Source organism: Pteronotus mesoamericanus, unplaced genomic scaffold (genome assembly GCF_021234165.1).
Source record: "Pteronotus mesoamericanus isolate MK-2021 breed Mesoamerican mustached bat unplaced genomic scaffold, CSHL_Meso_final scaffold_167, whole genome shotgun sequence".
Classification (NCBI taxonomy): Eukaryota; Metazoa; Chordata; class Mammalia; order Chiroptera; family Mormoopidae; genus Pteronotus; species Pteronotus mesoamericanus.
Window position 1 is genome coordinate 33,059,033 of NW_026555308.1, and position 13,374 is coordinate 33,072,406.

Here is a 13,374-nt window from a genome sequence, read left to right on the forward strand (position 1 = left end):
TACATCTTACTTATGGTTATGCAGAAATACTTTCATTTGTATTGCAACTACTGTATTTATTAATTGCTTAGATTTCAATGTTATACATTGACATGTGCACATGTCAAAATTCTCCACAGTTAGGAGAAATGCTATATATTGTTTCCTGGCTTGGCTAATTCAAATATATTTACACAAACAGGCAAAAACTAATTAATAGCATGTGCAATTGCCCCTTATAATTTAATGCTTAAACTGAGAGACAATGAAATATATGTAATTTTTCATTTTTTCAATGAGGTTAAATGTTACCATGCTTTGTGCCAACTTGTCTATTAAGAAGCCATTCTACTTCCTAATTTATCCAAGTGAAATATCTTCTTTTTCTCCTTCTACTTCAAAAACTGTACAAAGCTTACTGTCAGACTAGTTCAGTGCATCTCAAAATGTGATCTACCCACCAGTAGTCAGTTTTGAACTCTTTGTTACTGATCCATGAGAAAATAAGGAATTAACTGTATCACTAAATCCACTGTTTAGTTTACCCAGTATTTTTTAATAGCAGTCTTGTCTCAATGAAGGAAACAAAGTGTTAATTTACATTCAGATGCAAGTTCCCCATATAAAACTGAAACTTTATAACAATGAACTCAGAAAAATAATCGTTATAATGAAAATATCAAGGTATAATCGACCAGTTACGGTATTATTATAGAGTTTGCAAAATTTCATTAAGAAGCATAATCAATAGGATAAAAGGAAAATGTTTTCAGTATATAAACCTAATGTCAATTAAACTTCTAAGATAAACTTCTTTTAACTGTTACATGAAAACCACGTGGACTTCCTACTTTTTCTCTTAAATTGGTGATCATGACAGCTTAAAACAGGAAACAGATAGGGAATCTTAAACAATACTTTTTGGGGAAAAAAAATCTTAAATACATCTTAATTAGTTACTTTAAATAAAATAGATTTATGAAAATATTGACCCCCTCTTCCTTTTCAATTACTTTTCCACACATTAACTGTATAAGAAATGCTTATGATATAAAAATGACTCTATAAAAGGCAACTTATTCTTTGTGGGTTATATAATACAAAAGACTTCAATAATAAAATAGTAAGCAGTATTTAACTTATACGAACCTCATTTAGACACCTTTTCTTTGTGAATATATTTCTTATAAAGGTTTCCTGAATTTCTTCTTGCTTCACCAAGTACTGCCAAAGTCTCTTCACAGACAGTGCCAGGTGGTGTTTGGATCTACAGAAAGACAGTGCATTTCATTATATACTCCAGAGATTTCTGATTAACTTGACATTTCCTTGGTGTTATATTAATGTTTGTAATAATAATTAACTAGAATAAGACCAAATCACATAGGGCCTCAATCAGCAAACTTTTTCTTAAAGGAATACATAGTAAATACTGTAGGCTTTGTAGGCCAGATGGTCTCTCATTCAATTACTCAGCTCTGCCAATGAAGTGGAAAAGGAGTCAGAGATGATATTAAAGTGAAAGGTTGTTGCTGTGATTCAATAAAACTTTATTTACCATGCAGGATGAGGGGTGAATTTGGCCCAGAGGCTGCAGTTTGCTGACCCTTAACCTAGGAATATAATAATTATGATTCCTAGAAGAGATCTACAGAGCTATTCCAGGTGAACACATACCAGTCAAAGAAGTCTGTTACTGATGTGCAATGAGGTAAGAGCTTGTGAAAAAAATATAAATGAACTATGTCATTAAATCACTAGATACACTGTTGAGTTGTTAATATTTTTTATAGCAAGACTTTGATGAAACAAGCACTGTACTGTTTTACTTTGCAAGACAAACACTTCTCAAACAGCAAATATGTTTGCTAACTGGCTATTTTGAATAGCACTGTTTGAGAGTGGATGCCAGTAAACAACCAGTCTGTCTTTCATTTTTGAATATAAAATATTGGATCAAAGTCATGCCCATTCATTTACTACTTATTGTCTATAGTTGCTTTCACTCTACAAATGGCAAGCTTGAATAGTTGCCACAATGATTAATAAGGCCCCCAAAATCTAAAATATTTACTTATTTGGACCTTTGCAGGAAATGTTTGCAAACCTCTGGACTACAATATACACCACACAAAGCAACAGAGATGAGATTAGAACAGCAAATTAAACATAAAAGGACTGAATTTTTTTTCTTTAAATAGTACCAGAAAACACTCTGATTTAGTTAAAAATAGTATCCATTGGAAAACCTACTTGAAAGGAGTATTTGTAGGTTCCAGCAAAGCTTTGTGGCGGAGAATTGCAGGACCTGCAGACAAACTCTCTTCAGAAATATGACTTGCAATATAGTTTTGAGGTGGCCCACCATGGATTTCAAGTCGTCGGAGAAGAACTTGCTCCCAACATTGAAGAGTTTTTAGAACTGCGTGACAAAGTGGTGAACAAACAGGAAGCTCTAAAACAAGAAAATAAAATTGACCCGTATTTACCTTCTGCAGTGAACTGTAAGAATGACTGAGATATTAACACACATTTTGGCAGAGGAGATGTGAAGAGAGGCAGGTACAGAAATCTAGAGAATTAAAAACAGAATGTCATAAATCTGTGTAACATTTCAATATAATTAGGTGGCCAAGGACAAAAGAAAAAAAAGGGCAATCCAAGTTGAAATTACATCAGAGCTTTACTATTAGTAAATTGGAATAGTATTTATGACATGATTTAAATGACTGCTATGTCAATCACTGCTTTTGATTTTCCCATGAAAAAATGTACCTGAATATTATAAAAGTATGTCTGGGAAGAAAATTAATTGGTTTAAACCTTTGTATCAGACCAATTTGTGTATGGCATATAACTAAGGTTTGTTTATAAAATTAAATAATACACAAAAATTTAAAAAGTTACATAATACTATGAAACTCAGTGCTTTCCAGTTCTACACTTCTGTACTTTTGAATGCTAACCCCACCCTCAACTTTAAGCTATTCCTCCTATTTACCTACAAAAATCTAAACATGCTTGTACTGTGAATTCTTGATTTTAGAATTGATCTACTGATATACTATTATGGAATATGAGAATAAGCTCCTCTTTCCATCATTCCAATATAATCACATAAATTTTTTGTTACATTGATATTTTAGTCTTTACTTTTTAATATTTATATTTAAATACAGATCACAACTGAATCACCTGTTATTCATGCACCTTTCTTTCCTGTACAAGCTTTTCCTCCCCTGGGGTTAAAAGTCACTAAGGTCTTGCATTTAGTTAGTTTTCTATGTGTCTACCACTATTAAATCTCTCAATATCTCAACTATAGCTATAAATACAGTCTGAATACAGTCAATCATTTCAGGTTCAAATCCCTGTTTTCTTGGATACTGTTCTCCTAAGAGCACCTACCAATATGATAGACATTATTTACAGACAGGTGGTTTGGTTAACAGAAACCTATCTTCTATAATAGGAAGTTGTTAAACTTTTCTCCACTATTTGAAAAAAATACAAAATAATAAATCAAAAGCAATGACTATTAATTCATGCAAAATTACCTGCAAGATCATGACCTGCAAAGGGATAGAAAGTCTTCAAATTGTTGAGCACCAATTGCACCATTGCCAAGCGCATCAATGACCAACTAAAAATAAAGCAACAGATCTGTTAAATATTTATTTAGGGATTCAGAAGAGTATACCACCACTATCTAACCCCTAAATTCCACTACTAATAACTTACCCTGAATATATACATCCACAAAAACAAACAAAAAATATGCATGCAGTTACAGACATCTGCATTATCTACAATAGCAAAAGACTAGAAACAACCAAATTATCCATCAGGTGAGCACTGGAAGAATAACTGTAGTTTTGATCCATGGAATATTAGCATAGACATTTTAAAAGATTGATGAAGGATCTCTTAAGTGTTAATATGATGTGAACTCCAGTATGCACTGATAAATAAAAAGTTACAGAATACTACATACAGTATGCTACCTGCAGGGATAATACAAGATTTCACACATACACACACACACACACACACACACACACGATCTTTGCAAACACAAAGATAAATCTGAAAACAGAAAAATCAAGATGGTAGAGGAGTGAATGGAAATCACACTGACCTCCTCCCAGGACCAATCTGGAATTACAACTAAATTGTAGAGAAATCACCTGGAACAAATAACTAAACAATAGCAAGAGAGAAGCCTTATAACCTCAGACAGACAGAAGAATAAGCTTAAGCACAGCCTAACTGATAAGGAGTGTGGTAGAGACTTGAGAAAGTGGGTGGGGCACCCACTGGCAGCAGCACCAGAAAGATACTGAAATGGCCAGTTGAATCCCCCTGAGAAGAGTGTGGTCTAAACCATAGGTGGGGATCTCCAGTCTACAGCACCAGAGCCCAAAAAGTACACAGAGAACAACCAGTTGCGAAAAGTGGCAGGGTTGCTCTCTGCCAGAGACAAGCAGCTGGAGATGCAAAGAACATTTTAAAGGGCCAATGCACAAATTTTTATTGGCAGCCACTCACCCTGGTCTCCGGCAGAGGTGAGGGAAGGGTGGGCTAGAGACGCCTGAGAAGAGACTGGGAAAGGAGGCTTTGGATAGAGAATTGAGACAGTAGCTGGTGGGATCCCAGTGCTGACTCATCCCCTATATGGCAGCAGCCATCTTACTTAGGAAGACCACTCCCCTGAGAAGCAACAGCATGAGAGGACACAATAGCCCTGCCCCCAGGCGGGACTCTGCCCAGGCCCGGTGGTGCTAAAGCCTGACTGCTGAGCACAGAGTGGCAGCCACAGATAGTAGATCCCTGGCTAACGGGGGTGCAGAGTGGTTTAGAGAAACTTGAGAGGAGAAGAAAACTTTGGGGAGAGAACAGAGAGAGTAGCCGGCAGGATCCTGGTGCTGACTCCTCCTCCACAAGGCCGCAGCTATAGTCTTTGGGCAGACCACTACCCTAAGGGTCAGCAGCGTGAGAGGACCCAATGACCCCACCCCCAGAAGGGACTCTGCCCCTCCCTGTGGTGTCTAAGCCTGACTGTTGAGTACAGAATGACTAGATTAACAGCTGAAGGAGACAGCCACAGACAGTAGATTCCTATAAGTCTTGAACAGACTGCCTAAGGTTAGACAGGGTCAACAGCTGACATTGTCAGAGGAAGATCCAAAAAGAAAAAACAGCGGTCTCCTACCATAGAAGTTCACACCACAAAGTCAGGAAGTCAAGATAGATCAACTTAAGAAGCAGAAGTGAAAAAGAAGTGTCTCACAAGTAATGGGAAGACAAAGAAACACCCTCCAGTCAAAGGGAAAGGAGGAATTCCCACAAAGAGAACTAAATGAAATAGAGGCAAGTAAACTATCAGATAGGAGTTCAAAACAATGGTTCTAAGGAAGCTCAATGAGCTCAGAGAGAATTACAAAAAACTACAGGGAAACTACAAGGAACTTACTGCAAACTATATCAGCATGAAAAAGGACAAAAACTATCAATAAGAGACAAGAGGAAATGAAGAATATAATTTCTGAATTGAAGAACACAGTGGAAGGAATCAAAAGCAGTCTGGATGAAACAGAGGATCAAATCAGTGAGTTGGAGGATAAGGTAGAAAAAAGCTCCCAGAAAGAGCAAGAAAATGAAAAAAGACTCACAAAGAATGAGGAGGAGTTGAGGGAAATTCAGGACAACCTGATGTAATAATATCTGTATAATAGGGATACCAGAAGGAGAAGAGGAGGAGAAAGGGATAGAAAACCTGTTTGAAAAAGTAATGATGAAAAACTTCCCCGATTGGAGGAGAGAAAAAGTCACACAAGTCCAGGAAGCACAGAGGGTCCGACTCAAGAGGACCCCAATGAGGCCCACTCTAAGATACATCATCATTAAAATGGCAAATATCAAAGACAAACAGAGAATCCTAAAGCAAGCAAGGGAGAAAGAGGTAGTAACATACAAGGGGGCCCTGGTAGGGCTAGCAGCTGACTTCTCAACAAAAACAGTGCAAGCCCGAAAGGAATGGAAAGAAATATTCCAAGTAACGAAAGACAAAAGACTGAAACTAAGACTGTTCTACCCAGCAAGGCTCTCAATTAAAATAGTAGGTGAAATAAGAAGTTTTCCAGACAAAAGAAGGCTAAAGAATACACCTCCACCAAATCAACAGTGCAAGATATGCTAAAGGGACAGCTTTAAGAAAATGAAGAAAAAGAGTCTATGAATACCCAGTCCCTTTCACAATCACCAATACTTGATATTACCAATATTTTCAACACTTATTAATCTGTGACGATGTATTATTTTAATTGTTATGTTATTTGTTGAAACTAAACCTGTTTTTGTATATTTCTTGCCTATTTTGATTATTTTTAAAGAGTTTTACACAACTTTTTTGTATTCTTTATCCATTTTTTGATTAAATGTTTGCAGAATTTTTTCCCTAAAAAAACCCTCCAAAACACTATTAATCTTTTTTTAGGTGTGTTACAAATACTTTTCTATTACTTGTCCTTTAACTTTTTTTTATAAGTATAGTACTATATAGTCTTAAATGTTTAACATAGTCATATTGTCAGTATTTTACTTTATAGCTTCTGGGTTTGAATATGTTACTTCAGGGTAAGAAAAATATTATTTTATATTTTCTCCTAAAACTTCTTAGGTTTTACATATTGATTGTTAACTCACCTGAATTATTTTTTGTAGAATGTGTGAAATAGGGTTCTATATTTGTTTTAGTTCAAGTAATAGTGGTCTATGCACTTTATTTGTTGAATAAGCCTTATTTTCCCCATTGATTTGAAATATCAATTTAAATATATATATTACATTGTTAGATATATACATTTGTTTCTAGAATGCTTTTATTTCATTGATCTACTTGATTATTTCTGTGCTGGTGTCATGTTGTTTTAATTGCTGAGACTTTATAATGGATTTAAATTTTTTACTATTTTATAATGGATTTTGACATTAAAAAATAAATAAAATCAATCTGCATTTAACAAAAAAAGAAACAAACAAGAATGGGCATCTGTAGGCAGTATAGGGGAGGAATTGATTGGAATGTAGAAATGTGAGATTTCTTTTTTCACATTTTTGCATGCTTTACATTTGTATTTTAAAACGATATTTCAGCTTATGTTTTATTTCAAGTTACATACATTTATGTGTTTTATTCTCTCAAGTACAGGTGTTTTATTACTTTAAACTATGGTAAAAGGCCCATATAAATTTTACCACCTTTTCTATTTTCAAGTGGACAGTTCAGTAACTTTAAGTATATATTCATATTGTTGTGAAGTCATCACCACCATCTATTTCCAGAATTCTTTTCATCTTGTAAAACTGAAACTCTATACCCATTAAGCAACTCTCCCAATTTCCACCCTCTCCTAGCCCCTGGAAACCACCATTCTACTTTGCCTGTGAATTTGATTACTCTGGGTATCTCATATAAGTGGAATTATACAGTATGTCTTTTTGTGACTGGTTTATTTTACTTAGCATAAGATACACCTATGTTGTAGCATGTATCAGAATTTCCATAATTTTAAAGAATGAATAATATCCCATTGTTGTATCCACATTTTATTTATGCATTCATCTGTCAGCAGGCACTTGGGTTGCTTCTTCCCACTGGCAATTATGAATAATGTTATTATGAACAGGGGTATACAAATATCTATTTAATACTTGTTTTGTATTCTTTTGAGTACATACCCAGAAGTCAAATTGCTGGATGATAAGGTATTCTATTTTTAATTTCTGAGGAATTGTCATACTGTTTTCCATTGTGTCTATACCATTTTACATTCCCACCAAAACTGCATAGAGTTCCAATGTCTCCACATCCTTGCCAACATTGTTTTTTTTTTTTTTTTTTTAATAGTATCAGTCTCAGTGGGTGTGAGATGATCTCTCACTGTGGTTTTGATTTGCATTTCCCTACTGATTAGCAATAGTGAGCATTTTTTCATGTGCTTTTCAATAAAGGAGTACTTCTTTTAAAAAATATCTATTCAACCAACTTGCTGATATTTGTGTTGAGTTCTTTTGTTGTTGAGTTACACAGTTTGATTTTTGAGCCATGTAAGTATTTTATATACTCAAAAAATAAAATTAGGTCAACAAAGAAAAAAACACACCAGTAAACCAGTAAGTAGAAATCTCTTAATAATTTTTCTTTTTTTAAAAAAAATTTGTTTTTTAATAGTTTATTTTTCATTGTATTTTTCCATTACCATTTATTCCCTTATACCCTCTTCTACCTCCACTATGCTCCCCCCATAATTTTTTTCAATAAATGGTGCTGTACTTCATTTTCTCTAACAGCACTTGTTTAAATATATTTTATTGGCTATGCTATTACAGTTGTCCCATTTTTTTTCCTTTATCCCCCTCCACCCTGCACCCCGTTCCTTCAGCATCCCCCCCCCTTAGTTCATGTCCATGGGTCACACATATAAATTCTTTGACCTCTCTATTTCCTATACTATTCTTAACCTCTTCCTGTCTATTTTGTACCTACCAATTATGCTTCTTATTCCCTGTACCTTTTTCCCTATTCTTCTCCCCTCCCCCACTGACAACCCTCCATGTGATCTCCATTTCTGTGATTCTTTCCAGTTCTAGTTGTTTGCTTTCTTTGTTTTTGTTTTTGATTTTTAGGTTCAGTTCTTGATAGTTGTGAGCTTGTCGTTTTACTGTTCATAGTTTTGATCTTCTTTTCCTTAGATAAGTCCCTTTAACATTTCATATAATAATGGCTTAGTGATGATGAACCCCTTTAACTTGACCTTATCTGAGAAGCGCTTTATCTGCCCTCCCATTGTAAATGATAGTTCTGCTAGACAGAGTAATCTTAGATGTAGGTCCGTTAAAATTTATATTCTTCTATCACACCACTAACAGACCATGTCTTAGTATTTTTGTTTGATCTCAAATATACCTTTCAGATATAATCAACATACTAATAAAAGCAAGATAACAAACATATCATTACTCCTACATGTAAGAATAATGCTCACTGAGGGTGAGCATTTTGAACATTTATGATTTTTATCACATGTGGAAGTCATTTTTAAAACAATCATTGACATGTTAGGATGCTAGTTTTTACTGAAAAAAACATAGTTTCTAGGCTAAAACAATAGGGTTTATTTATATCAGGGAGCTAAAATCAAGGAATAATCTGATTGCAGTATTTGTGAAGACTGGTAAAAAATATAGGTCATCCATTAATGGAAAATAAAACAATAAACTGTGCAATTTTTGTTAAGGAAAGGAATTTACCAATTTCAACTAAAGAAATCTGAGTTATAATTGTGTTTTAAGTCCCAAGTCTCTAATTTAACATGTATTACTTTTGAAAACATTATATATGATGATTTTTTAAAAAATATAAGCTTAAAATTAAGTATTCCATACCTGTATGAATTTGAATTAGAATGTTCTTGGAGGTGGAAATCTGAATTTAAAACATCATCATCATCATCATCATCACTGTCCAGACTCTCCTCTGAATCATATTCTCCTCTACTTAGGGAAGGGGGTAGAAAAGGCTAAAATGAAAAAGTTACAGAATTTACTGTTCAACTTTCTGATTTAATACATTTAATTACATAGTCCAATATTAGCAATTTATCCCATTGTTGGATACTTTGATATAAGAAGTAAAACCAGCATTTGGCTGCTTCTTTTTTTTTAATTTTGATATCACTTTATATAATTCCCTTACTTATCCATCCATTCGACAAAAAATTTAACAAGTCTATTGTGTTAAAAAGCATACTTGAGCCCTGGCTGGTGCGGCTCAGTGGATTGAGTGCAAGCCTGCGAACCAAATGGTCGCAGGCTCAATTCCCACTCTACGGCATGTGCCTGGATTGCACGCCAGGTCCCCAGTAGGGGGCAAGTGAGAAGCAACCACACATTGATGTTTCTCTCCCTGTCTTTGTCCCTCCCTCCCCTCTCTAAAAATAAATAAAATTTTAAAAAGATTTAAAAGCATAGAAAGCATATCTGATATAAACATTTTTAAGACATACACCCAGTCATTGCTTTCATAGCAATGACTCATAGAGGTTATATTTTAATAGGAAAAATAGGCAAATTGTGCTATAAAGAAAAAAAAGACATTGGGATTGAGAACATTAACAAAAATGGAGAAAAGATGATCATGAAGGGCCTCTTTGAAAAGTTGCATTTAAGTGAGACCTTCAGGGCAAGAAAAAATAACGAAGAAATAAATAACAAAAGGGAAGAAAAAAATTCCAGGCTATGGAAATAATATGAAAAAAGGCTTTAATAGGGAGAAGAATTTGGTATAAAAAAGTAAGCATGTATGTTGGGATAATGGTGGAAAAAGAATGGAAGATGACAGATCAGGTAGGGCTTCTATAGGTCCCAGTATATAGAGTATAATGGAATGCCACCAATGAGTTTTAAGTAGAGGACATGTATTGATATTTATCTCTTAAGAATATTATTATCACCACTCACTTATGAAGGAAAAGTCAAATGGCAAGAGTATAAATGGAGACATCGGTAGCTAAGGCAAGAACTGTCAATCTACATACAGGCATTATGATGGAGATGAAAAGAAATAACAGATTTATAGTATATTTTGGGGAAAGCACTGACAGATTTGCTGATTAATCTGGAGAGCAAGGGAAATAGAGGGAAAAGATGATTTCGGGGTTTCTGGCCCCCCAACAGCAAGTATAAAGATGCAATTTACTAAAACAAGAGGACTCTGGTTGTGAAAAGGGAGATATTGAACAAAATAAACACCAAAACCTAAATCTTTCAGATCAAGGTTCACAGGTCAGGAGAAAAAGAATGATGAAGAATAGAGACTATGACAGAATAAACAGAAAGATTAGGGAAAAAAATAGAAGAGATCGGCATCAGAGAATAAGGGTTTAAGTATTTCAAAAAGAAGGAAATGGTCACATGTATTGAACATTGCTAAGAAGTCAAATAAGATGATGATCAAGAAATTTCAGTTATATTTGACATGGGAGCCACCTGAATTTCAACAACAGCAGTTTCAGCACTGTAGTTGTGTCAGATGTTATACAATAGGTAAATATAAAAGGGATCTAAGGTAATAGAAAATGCAGTACCTTCCTTATCCATGGTTTTGATTCCTGTAGTTTCAGTTACATGTGATCAACAGCAGTTCAAAAATATCAAAGGAAAGATTACAGAAATAAACAACTCCTGTTTTAAAATGCATGCTGTTCTGAGTAGCATGACAAAATCTTGCATTGTTCCACTCTGTCCCACCCAGCACATGTATCATGTATCATCTGTTTGTCCAGTGTGTCTATGCTGTAAATGTTACCTGCCAATTAGTCACCTAGTAGCCGTCCTGGTTATCAGACAGACAGTTGTAGCATTGCGGTGTTTATGTTCAAGTAACCCTATAGTAGCCAAACACTGTATCACAATGCCTACGTCATTCATCTCACTTCATCTTATCATGTAAGCATTATATCATCTCACATCATCACAAGAAGGGTAAGCACAGTACAATTAGGTATTTTGAGAGAGAAAGATAACACATTACATAATTATTTCAGTTTATTGTCATTATAATTGCTCTATTTTATTATTGTTGTTGTTAATCTCTTACTGTGCCTAATTTATAAATTAAACTTTATGATAGGCATGTATGTATCGGAAAAAACATAGTGTATGCAATTGCCCCTTAAAAACATGGCTTGAACTGTGTGAATTCACTTACATTAGGATTTTTAGTAGATCCACATAATTCAAGCCCGTGTTGGTCAAGGTCAACTGTATTTTCAATCCTTGGTTGGAAATCTGTGTATGCAGAAGGCTGACTACAGTTGTATGTGAATTTTCAACTGTGTGTATGTGTGTGTGTATGTGTGTCAGGGGAGGGAGGACTTGGAACATATCCCCTGCAGATAAAGGGGACTACTGCATATAATTTTAAAAAGTTGAATAAGAATAGAAAGCAGAAAAATGGGTTAACAGCTGTAAAATTTTGGGAGTCAAAGCAGGATTTGGAATGGGAACAGGAGAAAACTGAAGACAAGGCAAAGAACAGAGAAGAAAAGCAAGGATGGGATTCAGAACAGAAATGGAGTCTTTGATAGGATGGATTCTTCATAATAACAGGAGGAAAGAATAAGATGAAAGGAAATATATTTATAGCTTCATTAATAGGATGATAAAAGTTTTGTCTGATTCTATTTTTTTTAATAACCTAAGAGGTGAGCTCATCAGTTAAGAGTGAGGATGGAAGAGATGTGAGAAGTTTGAAAAGTTATAAAATCTTGTGTCTAGGGAAGCCTAATAAAGAAACATAGCAGGGAGGACAGAACTTCTAGAACAGCTGAGTGTGGAGGTTGTTAAGTCCTCTCCCCAAAAAGCAATACTAAAACTGCACAAAATTGTCAAACAACTTAAAAATATTGGAAATTGACCAAATGCATATAACACATAAAGCAATATTCAGGAAAAAATCTACTGAATCTCTGGTAAAAAAGTAAGAATCTGGCATTTTGGCCAGAGACCACCCTCATCCCCAGCCCTGCCTCTCTGTGCTTCAATTGTTCCACCAGGGCCAGAAGAGCAGTCTGTGAGGACTAAGTACTCTGCTACTTGGCCAGAGGGGGCTGACTTTAATAAAAATTTCATGCCTAGTGACTCTATAAAAAACAAAAGATATCTCAGTAGTAAACAATTAGGGAAAGGTAATATCTCAATTATCCTGATGCTATGATACAGATTGAGGCAAGAGCAGACCAATCAGAAATTTAACAAGATTCAGGAACAAGAAGACCTTGCTAATCAAGAATCTCACGTCCAGCAAATTTATGCTTCAAAAATGAAGATAAAATAAAGATATTACCATATAAATAAAGTGATAGTAAACATTTGTTCAATGAATAAATGACTCTGCAAAAGGCATTGAGGAAAGAGGTAATACAAATGCCCTTCTTTACACTGAAGCATAAAAGATACAAGAAAAATAAAAGCCACTGCTTAACCGGCCGGGGGATGGGTGTCAAGAGAAAACAGTGAGGTGTCAATTAACACAAGACAGTAAGGAGAACATTCAAAAGCTGAAGATGTGAAGAATTTGGCTGATCACAGAAGAAGGAGATATACAGAGGCAGTTCTTGCTTTGCACATATTGCAGGAATGTAAAAATGACGACGCAAGCTGAAACTATGCAAAGGAATCTTAATAATCAATGGAAAATTACAAATGCTCTGTGATTGTTAAAAATATTTGTCAAGGCAATAGAAACTCTTACAGTCAGCTAGGAAAATTAAGAAATGGTAAAAATAATATTTATTTTGCACCTGTAATTAAAGTGTTAGAAGCATTGGGAAT

The 13,374-nt window shown here is 34.8% G+C and overlaps 1 protein-coding gene across 8 annotated transcripts in view; it reads right to left on the bottom strand.

The window, feature by feature from the left end:
- Positions 1-13,374, bottom strand: part of DMXL1 (Dmx like 1) — a 152,681-nt gene that overhangs the window by 44,528 nt on the left and 94,779 nt on the right. For 7 of the 8 annotated variants that reach the window (XM_054589921.1, XM_054589919.1, XM_054589918.1 and 4 more), the window contains 4 exons: positions 9,427-9,560; positions 3,537-3,622; positions 2,233-2,434; positions 1,129-1,246 (listed from right to left, as the gene is read on the bottom strand). In XM_054589921.1, coding sequence (XP_054445896.1) covers positions 1,129-1,246; positions 2,233-2,434; positions 3,537-3,622; positions 9,427-9,560 — 540 coding nt within the window. The remainder of the gene's footprint in view (positions 1-1,128; positions 1,247-2,232; positions 2,435-3,536; positions 3,623-9,426; positions 9,561-13,374) is intronic. The other variant, XM_054589917.1, reaches the window with a different exon arrangement.